Below are 10,920 nucleotides of genomic sequence, written 5' to 3'. Positions count from 1 at the left end.
AAGATTAAGTCAAAATATTGTACAGACAGAATGACACTGATAAATACAAGGTTTGGAAAAAGGCTAAAAAGCTTTTCCTTTCCTCTGCAGCATTTTGTGAAGGAAGAGCAAGTTTGTTTTCAGGGGAACAAGAGGAGATCTAGTCATAAAAGAAAAAAAGCACCAGTGTTAGTTCAGGTGCTCTAAACGTTGTGACTGCAGTGCTGTGTGAGGGGAGGGCTAAGGGAATTGCTTCCCCCCTAGGTTGGAACCACTCTGACTTCAGCAAGGGCTGGCAGTGACCAAAGTGTCCCTGGGGTTTGGGTCAGAGGCAGGGGCTCACTCCCACCAAACCTCAGTGTCACCCTGCTCTGCAGAGCAGGTCAGATATGCTACAGAGCAGCACACAGAGGTGTCCTGAGAGGTTGAAAAATACCGTCTGGTGCCTTTCAGTGATGCCAGTTTAGGAGCAGTTCCTAGAAGATTCTCCCTGTATTTCATTGCCAGGAGCAGGATTTTGATGTCGGTTTCACAAGGGTCTGTGGCAGTTCTAATCCCAACCTGCCTGTGTTCCTGGCAGGCTAGAGATGCTTCTGGGATGCAGGAGAGCAGAAAGGGAATAAACACCCCAGTGAAGAACATTAATTCACTGGGTTGTTGTCTCCTCTCTCCATTCCTTCCCTCCCTCAGCCCTGGGGAGCCAATTACAGCACCAGGAATCCAACAGTTCTATAAGCACTTTGGATATCTATCCAAACACAGCATGACTGAAAAGAAACCAACCACAGCCCCAGGTGGCTCCTGGGCAGAGCCAGCAACACTTCTCCCTGGAGCACAGAGGCAGAAGTGAGGGATTTCCTCCCCCACCTGGAATTCAGACTCCCCCAAAACTCTCACATTTGAAATGATGGACTGACACACTCTTGTGAGCTGCTGTGAGTGAAGAAAGCTGAGGCACATCTGGGGCCTCACCCACCCCTGGGCCTGGCAGTGTGTAAAGGTGTCAAACTTTGCAAGATTTGCATCAGAACTTAGGAGATCTAAGAAATGTTTTCACATTTGGATATGTTGAGGTACAGAGGTTATGTGCTATGGCAGGCACAGCTGCTGCTGCACTGGCATTCTTGTAACTTCCTTTTGTTGTGGATTAGCACAGAAACCTTCAGTGAAGTTGCATGTGGAGGCACCAAGTGATGCTGCTGCTGCTGCTGCAGCAACACAGTGCCCCAATGCCAGGAAAATTCCATAGGAAACTTAAGGATGAATTACTAACTCAGAAACAAAGGATAATATTTTAACCACTAATGCCCTAAAGTAACATCAAACATATCTATGAATGGCATAGTGACAACTAAAAGAAATAACTATTAAAGGTTCAAATTCCTTCCAAAAACAGATAAAGTGACAAAGACCTTGTAGAGTTACACAGACCAAGCTTGGATGCTCACAACTACTATTGGTTTAGCAGACTAAAAAAACATATTGCACAACAGTTGATATGGGAACAGATCATTTTGGGCTTGTACCCTGTTACCAGGAGGGACAAACCTTTTTTCCTGCTGGTCCCGGAGCCTTGGGAGCCTCAGCCAGCAGGATCAGGGCACGTGAGGCTCCAGGACGGACAGAGTGGGGGCAGGACTGCCCTCCCACCCCTGCAGCTGACCTCAGAGGACTTTCACAAGCAGGACCTGCAAGCAGAACGTGGCCCCAAGGAAACATCTAGCAAGAGCTCGTACAGCGCTGGGACGTGATATTGGCTCGACAGCTATTTGCAACATGCTATTATCTGTAACTAAACTGGCAACACAGGCACAGAATAAGGCAGTGGGTTAAATTAATCATAAAACTGTTAGAAAACATGCAAAAATAATACTGAGTTTAAAAAAAAAAAAAAAAAAAGAGAGAGAAAGAGTTTCTTGCCCCTTTTAAGTTTCTCCTCGTGCGAAAACGCCAAGAGAGTTCCCACAGCTCTGTGTTGAGATCCAACCTGGGGAGAGCAGACTGGAGAAAGCCAGGAGTGCCTCAGTTGTTGTTCTCTTTGGTAGTGATGGTGACGAGCTGCTTGGCAGCCTTGGCGATGTCGTAGGCGCACTGGATGACCTGCTGGGTCACCAGCTGCAGGTCTGTGGTGGGACACGTCTCCACGGGCAGGGCCTTCTTGCACTCTGACTGCAGTCTGTAGGCACTAGATGTCAGCAGGCGCAGGGAAGTCCTCACCAGCTCCGATTTGGGCTTCTGGCAGGGGAAAGCAGAGGTTGAACTAGGCACAACAACACCTTTTGATGAGCTGGGAGTGCTACAAGGGTTGTTTGATACAGGACGTGGGTTTGGATCTGGTGCTGGAAGATATGGGTTAGGGGTGACTGCCAGGTTAAGAGTTGGACTTGATGATCTCAAAGGTCTCTTCCAATCTTGATTCTACTCTATGATTCCCTGACATCTGTCACCAGGCCCTGCCTCCTGCACAGGAGTTTCTCCTCTCAGGGAGATCTCAAATTGCTGCCAGGCAGCAACACAGGGAACACAGCTCCATGCTCTCCCTAAGGAAGTTACTCATCCACATTTCCTGGTGCCTGTTCCCAGCTGCCCAGCCCATGTCCTGGCTGGCAGCAGGGGACAGTGTGTCCAGGACAATCAGTTCAGACAGGCACAGCAGCCTTGGATCTCCCCTTGTAGTTTTGGAGAGGTAGGTAAGGTTTTACAGGAACTCAGTCATGGAGAATTCACTCCCTAAATTAGGTGTGAAGAAACAGATCACTTTGGTGGGTAACAGATCTAACCAGGACTGCAAGTCAGTAATCCAGGCAACAGCACTCCAATGGAAATACTGGATCCAAGTAGCCTCCAGTTTTGGAGGAACTAGGTGCAATTCTTAAGAGCTGGACTCACACTTCAGCCCTTCCCAGGTGCCATGCTAATAAAGACAGAGGTGCAAAGTATAAACCACTTCATTTCTCCCTACCTTCAACTTGTCTCCTCCTTTTCATTTCCTTTTCATTACTTCGATTTACCTTCCTTTTATTTACTGAAGGGAAATCTCAGAATCACAGGATCATTCAGGATGCAAAAGACCTCCAAGACCATCAAGTCCAACCTGTGACCCATCACCACCTTGTCAGTTAGAGCAGAGCAATGAGTGCCACATCCAGTTGTTCCTTGAGCACCTCCAGAGATGGTGACTCCACCACCTCCCTGGACAGCACATTCCAATGCCTGACAACCCTTTCTGTGAAGCAGTTCTTCCTGAAGAAGGAATGAGTCCAAAAGCATGTTGAAGCTGCAGGTGCTTACCTTGGGGAACAAGGCTGCCATTTCTGTCACTGCCACATGTATCCTCTCGGAGCACGGTATATAGCTGCAGAGAGAGGCTCTGGGTTAGTCAGCATGGAGAGACTTCTCTTCCTCTGCCAGGTCACTACTCAGCGATTGTTATTCTAAAAGCAACTACATGACTTCCAAAAAAAAGCAAAAACTTAACCAGAAGTGCAAAATGACTTAGTCATTTTTCATTGTTCTTCAGTTTGTGGGAAGGAATCGCTGCCCACATCTCTTACACCAACTGTTGTCAGCAAAGTCTGTCTGTCTGCAGCTATGGAAATGAGCCAATGTTCTAGAGTCATAGAGTGGTTTGGGTTGGAAGGACCTTGGAGATCATTTAGTCCAACCTCCTGCTATGGCCAGGGACACCTTGCACCAGCCCAGGTTGCTCCAAGCCCCATCCAACCCAGCCTGGAACACTCCCAGGGATGGAGCAGCCACAACTGCTCTGATCAACCTGTGCCAGTGCCTCAGCATCTCACAGGGAGGAATTTCTTCGTTATATCTAACCTCAATTTCCTCCCTTTCAGTGGGAACCCATTTCCCCTTGTCCTGCCATTCCAATTCTGATGCACAGTCCCTCTCCAGCTTCCCTGGAGCCCCTTCAGCCACTGGAAGGTGCTTGGAGGTGTCCACACAACCTTCTCCTCTCCAGGCTGAACAGCCTCAACCTTCAACCTGGCTGCACAGGGAAGGTGCTCCAGTCCCCTTAGCAACCTCATGGCCTTTTCTGGACTTGCTCCAATGCTCATTAAGCACACATTAATTCATATTCACGTTCCCTATCCTCCCCTGCCCAACTGGAATTCATCTCCAAAGTGTACAGCAAGTGGCTCAGCTTGTTTGGTGGATCACTGCTGTGTGCAGGACAGAATGCCCAAGTAAACTGGTTCGTGTCAATCAGGCACAAAGTCAAGTGAGATTCTGCAGCTTGCAAATATTTAAGCAAAATCTTTGGGGGAAAAAAAACCAGTTTGGTTTTTTTTCCCCCCCCTCAGTGCAGTGTTGGTGATCAAAAGTGGATCAAAAAACTCAGTTTGTATGTAGAAGCTGAGCAGGTTCAACTTGCTGCCATTTAGGGACATCTCTACCCATTTGTTTGGAGAGCTCTTATGGCAACAGACTGTAAAACCAGAGTACTAAAAGGGAAGCTTTTAAACTAAGGATCTAAGCAGCTAAAAATACCCAATAATCTTGGAAGAGAAGCTAAAAACCAAAGGTGTTGCAATCCATTTTATGTTTCAGAGTTGGATTTTGGCCATCCAAACTCTTAAAAAATACCCTGACAGCAAGTGTTGGTGTTTATGGGACTGTCCTGTGCTCAGTCTGAAGCAATGCAGTTTTCCTGCACTGCTTTTAAACAACACTTTGCACCTGAGTTCCCAAAACAAATCCCAAAACTGTGTTCAAAACAGCTGTGAGCAAGTGTTACCTCTGTGAGCAAGAGCACCAAACCTGCCCCTCAGACACCTACTGAGGTGGGCTGTGCCCAACTTCCCATATGGAATTCCTGCCTGGCTTTTTGGGTGAAGTTTAACTAAAGGTAGAACAGCACATGAAGGCAACTTCAGAACTCCAAGATGCCTTTTTGGATCCATTTATGCCCAGGAAACAGAGGACACCATGCTCACACAACAGTTGCACACACATGCATCCCCCAAGCAGCAACTGCATTCAGTGTGTGAGTTTTAGGCTAAAAACAAAGGCAGATTCTGTTAGTCCTCAGAGATTTCACCTCTGATTTATGTGCCAGATGAAAATTGGTCTGTTCAAAAGAGATCTTAAAACTATTTACCATAAACTGCTGTGGAGCTTGTGGTAAACAGTGAAGTGTTAATGTGCTCTGTCACAAGTCTGGTTTCAAAAGACTCATTTGTATGCTTCAAAGACTCAATTTTAGCACAAGTTAGTTCAGTCTTAAGCAGCAGAATCTCAAAAATCACAAAGGCACTCAAGAAAACTCTTCAGCATCTGTAGGTTATGGTAGGTCAGTGCCCTTTGAAGCACCAAGAGCCCCAAACCCACCCCCAGGTGTTACCAGTTCCATCATCTTTCAACACTACAGGGGCAAAAATCAGTCACTTGCAAATGCACTGGGAGAGAAGCAACAACACTGGGGTCATTTTGGCAATGCAGGAAAGTTGCTTTGGAGGGAGTATTTCCACGTGTCTCAAACCACGTGAGCTCTGCCAAATAAACTACAAGTGCAGAGAGGTCTTCCAAGTTCACCTCATTCCCATTCAGCTGCTGAGTTAATGGTTAACCTGCTCCCTGAGAGCCACACTGACAAGTTCCATACCTCATAAAAGGGCAATCTGGGGATCAAACCCTTTGCTAAGAAGGCAGAGAGAGCCCCAAGAGTGACCTGAATGCAGGAGAGCCAAGTTAAGGACACGTTTCACAGTGTGTCCTCTGGCCCTGGAGGAATGGCTTGGGGTTACTGTAAGCTCATGAAATCCTCTGATGTGTGTGTTGGGTTCACACACCTTCCAGTGGGACATCAGGAAGATATTCAAGTAGTGACAGCTTGAGAAAACACTCCATCATGAGCAGTGACTCGTGGTGACCTCCTCCTCTTCCAACCCTGATGTTCTCAGTTGGGTTTAAACCCTGAAGTTGTGTTTTAAACATCACCCTCGACTCTCACTTTCATTGCAGGCAATAATAAACAGTATTTTGGTCAGATTTCATATAAACACACATCCTTTTTCACTGATTTGAGGTATAGATGATCTCATTTGTACAAACAGTTGAGAGCCTCAGCTGTCAGGTGTGACTGTTCCACACTGGGATGTGAAACTCCTGCTACGTGTGCAATGGTGCACAGAAGCAGCAACAACGTGTTGTGCTGTTAGTTCACAGAATGGTTTGGGTTAGAAGGGACCTTAAAACCTTCAAGATTTCTGCCTAGAGGAAGAACTTCCTCCCTGTGAGGTGCTGAGGCACTGGCACAGGTTGCCCAGAGAAGCTGTGGCTGCTCCATCCTTGGAAGGGTCCCAGGCCAGGATCAACCTGGTCTAGTGTAAGGTGTCCCTGCCCATGGCAGGAGGTTGGACTAAATGATCTTCAAGTGCCTTCCAACCCAAACCACCCTGGGACTCTGTGATTTATCATCATCTAGTTCCAACCAAATTAAATTACAACAACTTATCTTAAACAGCACAGGGACAGGAGAATCCTTCACACTAGAGCCAGCTCAAGGTCCAGGCTGAGATTCTGCTCCCTACTAAATCCCTAGTGGGAGCTGTTACCAAAGGCCCCATCCCAGGTCCCTGACCCTGGCCTGGCTGTGTGTGCAGTTCTGTTACCACCTGCAGCACTTCGTGCATGGCCTTCCACGACCCCTGTGCAGGCAGTGCAGAGGGAGAGAGGCAGCAGAGAGAAAGAGAAAAGACACTGTGCCTGGGAGGCAGGGCCAGAGGGCAGAGCAGCAGGAGGCAGGGCCAGGTTGCTGGGTGCTCAGGGGAGCTCTCCCAGCCCAGGGGCTGTGTCTGAGCTCGAGCGTTTCCAAGTGCTCCAGGGATCTGCTCAGCCAGGGGAGCACAGGGAAGGGAGGGGAGAGAGCAAGAAAAAATACAGGAAGAAGGTATTTCATTAATAGATGATACTCTTGCAACACTTTTTCCTCTCCAATTATCTATGCAGCACGTGGTGATTTTTATCTATCTGCATTCTCAAGTACCTCCTTTTGGTAAGGAAACATCCCCCTGTGTTAAGGAAGGCAGGGAATAGGAAAACAGCAGCTTCATAGTTTGGTGATTTGCAAGATGACTACTTAATCTATGATTTATGACACTCAGTTAAGTACAGGCAAACTCCCCACTCCACTCATGGTACAGAGAACAACAAACACAACAGGTTGTTTCAGATCTGATCAATTCAGCAGCAAATCCAGGTGTGTTGCATCCTATCTCCAACGATTTTTAAAAGAAATACAATTAAAATAGTGTAACCTGTGGTATACATAAACCCTAAACTCATTTAAAGCTCCTCTTACTGTGTTTCTCCCTGAGAAAGAAGCACCAGGGGATTGCAGTGGAAAAGGTTCCAGCCAAAGGCAATGAGCTCAGCACAAACACGTTAGGAGGAGAGGCTGAGTGCTGCCCCTTCTAAAAATAGACAAGAAGGAAAAAACAGAGCAAAAGTGGCCCCATTGTTGTGCACTTCTCTGAGCCAGGCAGGAAGTGAGGGCTCAGCACAAACTGCTCCTCGAAGTGCAGAGGGCACAGGGAGCAGAGCCTGAGGTGCTGCAGGTCAAAGTGTTCTAACCCTAAACTCTGTGCACACCCGGGAAGATGTAACTCTTATTGACAGTCCTCTCGGAGAGCTGTGTGGGAGCACCACCTGATGATCAGCAAGGGCAGGATCACTTTTACTCACAGCAGTTCTGGAAATTAACAGTTCAGCTGGGCCAGGAGTTCCTGAGGGAGCTGTGGCTGCTGCTACCTCTGTGCTGATTCAGCCTCCTGCTTACTCCAAACCCAGCAGTTCTAAACACCTTTTGCTGGTACATAATCTCTACTCTTCAGTAGGAAAGCTAATTTCTCCCTCCTTCACCATGTTTTCCTGACACAAGCCTTGGTGTTACCATCACACTCCTGCAGGGTGTCCTTACTGACGGACATGGAGGTGTGAAGATTCAAGAGAAACTTGTAGCAAGTTCTCTGCAATGTGTTTCATTTGTATCTAGAGCAACACTTACTTTGCAGCAGGACTGCAGGGGTGAAGGACAGATGGCAGGACAGGCAAGTGCAGCCAGAACCCACTCACAAGGTGCTGGACACTCATCCCCACTCGCCCCGTGGCACTAATCCAGGCAACAGGAAACACCACAGACCTGCACATCTTCCAGGTGTGAGATCAGCATCCCCAGCACTACCACAGAGGTTTGGACTTCTGCAAACTCCTGAGGAATCGCCTTTGTCCTCCCACCAATGCAGAGCCTTTCCAGCCCTCACACCTCACCTGTCGTGTTTGTTCTCCTGTGCCGCTCGCAGCAGCTCCTGAATATTCTTGGTGATCTGCTCAGTTTTCCGAATCACATCTTCAGTACTGGGCAAACTGGAGCTGTGGGCTGAGTCTGCATCCTCAGGGATGGATCCCTCCCCCTGCCAAATGACACTCCTCTGCCGGCCCTTCCTGCCCGACCTGAGGAGAACACAGCAGAGGTTGGGCCGAGGGACAGACTGACACGACTCCCCGTGCCAGGGCAGCACAGAGCCATGACCTCAGCTCTGGGCCACAGCACCTACCCTGACTCCTCCAGCTCCTGAGGTGTTGGGGGGTTGTCATAGTCACTCTCAGACACACTGCTCTGCTTCTCCAGCTTCGAGCCCTGCAAAGAACACAGATTTATGTCAGATTTTTGCCCTGGGCTGTGCCAGTGCCATGTCCTTGCTCTTAGCACAACAGCTCCTATAGTATCATAGTATGTTAAGGGATTGGGATGGAGCTTAGAGATCATCTAGTCCCAACTCCCTGCCCTGGGCAGGGACACCTCCCACCAGACCAGGCTGCTCAAGGCTCATCCAACCTGGCTGTGAACACTGCCAGGGTTGGGGCAGCCACAGCCTCCCTGGGCAACCTGGGACAGTGTCTCACCACCCTCACAGCAAAGACTTCTGCTTAAGATCTAATCTAACTTCCCCTTTCAATTTCTCCCCATTGCTTCTTGTCCTGTCACTGCAGCTCCTAACACAGATCCCTCTGCAGCTTCCCTGGAGCCCCTTCAGCTCCTGGCAGGTTGCTCTGAGGTCGCCACAAAACCTTCTCTTCTCCAGGCTGAACAGTCACAACTTTCTCAGCCTGTCAACTGAGACCTGCTGTGCCCCCTAACCCCATGCCAAGCCCCTGCTGCCAGTCTGGACTCAAGGCCCTGGGCATGGCACAGCCCCACCAGCCCCTGAGCACTCAGCACCCAGCAGGGCAGGACAGACAGTCACAGCACAATGTCCTTCCCCTGCCACCAAAACCACCCAGGGGCACACACGGAGGAGCCCACCAGGAGTAGAGGCCAAACAGAAAAAGCAGGACCATAAAACAGGAGCTGAAGAGTGAGCAGGAGCCCACTGGAGAGGGGAGACCCCCAGGAAGAAAGAGGCCAGACCAAGAGCTGGAGGCCCACAGCAGAGAGAGGGCAGAGACCACGTGGGAGGCTGAATGCAGGGTGGAAACCAAACCCAGTGTGGGAGGCTGAAAGGAGAATTGAGGCCCAACATAAGAGGCTGAACCAAGTGAGGGAAGCCCAGGAGAGAGCAGAGGCCAAATCCTGCATGGGGGTCTGACCCCAGAGTAGGAGCTGGCCCTGGGAAGCCTAAACAAAGGTTGAGGACTGTGGCAATGGGAAAGGCAGAACAAAGACAGCAGACTGCAGTGATGGCAGGAGACCAAACTGTGGGTGCAAGACCAAAGGGCACGTAGGAAGCCAAACTGATGGGTCCTGAAGCCCATTGCAGACTGAAGGCCAAAATGGGGTGAGAGGCCAAACTGTGAGGAACTGAGGCCCACTAAATGCTTGAGACTGATACAAGGTCAGAGGCCAAATAAGGGAGAGTTGTGGCTCAGAGCAGAGCACAGGATGCAACAAAGGTGGGAGATCCAACCATCAGGAGTAGAGGGCCACGGAAGAATGGGTGTTCCACCCCAAGTGGGAGCTGAAATGAGGGCAGGAAGGACGCAGGGAAGCAGAAGTTGGATTGAGCACTGTAGGCCCATTGCAAAGTGGGAGACTGATCCAACTGGGAAGTTGATCCCAGAGCAAAGGTTGAACGAAGAATGGGATACCAAAAGGACCTTGGAGGCCAAATCCTTGGAGCCCTCAGAAGCACTGAAGGATGAGGGAATCTCAAGTGTTGGACTGTAAGGGACACCTCCAATTTGCATCCCTGATCCATACACTTAGGAATCCACTTATGCAATAATACTTCTACCTCAAGGACAGAACAAAAATGTGACCAGGGACTGGTTTTCCTTGGCTGAGATCCAGTGTGTTTGTTGAGCACTCGTGACGTTAAACCCAACCATACCTGACTGAAACACCTGGAGTGTGAGCCCTTCCTGTCCATTTTGAAGCTACTGTGCTCAGGAGGCAAACCCAGCATTTTTTTAACACTCCCCTCCCAGGGGAGTTCTATTTTGAAGAAAAAATACTATTATATGTAGGCTCTGACCTCTCCCAGATGCACAGAGAAAACAATACAAACAGTGGCAAAGCTCTGCCCTATGCTCAGAAACAGTGGCAATGATGCCATAGGATATTATGGAATCAGCATAAAACCAACCAACCAAACCCTCTGCAAGTTTCTCATCCCTCACAGCACTGCTATCAGCTGCAGCCAAACCCAGATTTCCATTTGACCAAGTAGAATATTCCCTTGGAAATATTATCATCTACCCCTAGTTGCAAACCTACTATTTTCTGGACTGATATGACAAAACTCTGCACAACCCAAATAAAATGGGGACATAAGGAATTAAAAAGCAGGTTCTGAGTCCTGGCAGGGAGAGGCCATTCAACATCTAAAGCCACAAACTGTTATCTGTAGGACAAACAGTGCATCAGGACCACTGGATTGGTGCCAAGTGCCAGCCCCCAAGGAAAGCAGCTCTGAAGTTGGGCCCCAG

The 10,920-nt window shown here is 48.9% G+C and overlaps 1 protein-coding gene across 1 annotated transcript in view; it reads right to left on the bottom strand.

The window, feature by feature from the left end:
* Nucleotides 1-1,208: 1,208 nt before the first annotated feature.
* GIT2 (G protein-coupled receptor kinase interacting ArfGAP 2) overlaps nucleotides 1,209-10,920 on the bottom strand; it is a 21,617-nt gene continuing 11,905 nt past the window's right edge. The window contains exons 16-19 of the mRNA XM_009070137.1: nucleotides 8,550-8,632; nucleotides 8,263-8,445; nucleotides 3,271-3,334; nucleotides 1,209-2,214 (exon numbers count right to left, since the gene is read on the bottom strand). Of these exons, the coding sequence (XP_009068385.1) occupies nucleotides 2,002-2,214; nucleotides 3,271-3,334; nucleotides 8,263-8,445; nucleotides 8,550-8,632 (543 nt within the window). The 3' untranslated portion in view covers nucleotides 1,209-2,001. The remainder of the gene's footprint in view (nucleotides 2,215-3,270; nucleotides 3,335-8,262; nucleotides 8,446-8,549; nucleotides 8,633-10,920) is intronic.

This window comes from Acanthisitta chloris, unplaced genomic scaffold, assembly GCF_000695815.1.
Source record: "Acanthisitta chloris isolate BGI_N310 unplaced genomic scaffold, ASM69581v1 scaffold14692, whole genome shotgun sequence".
Taxonomy (NCBI): domain Eukaryota; kingdom Metazoa; phylum Chordata; class Aves; order Passeriformes; family Acanthisittidae; genus Acanthisitta; species Acanthisitta chloris.
This window is presented reverse-complemented; position numbering and strand designations above follow the sequence as displayed.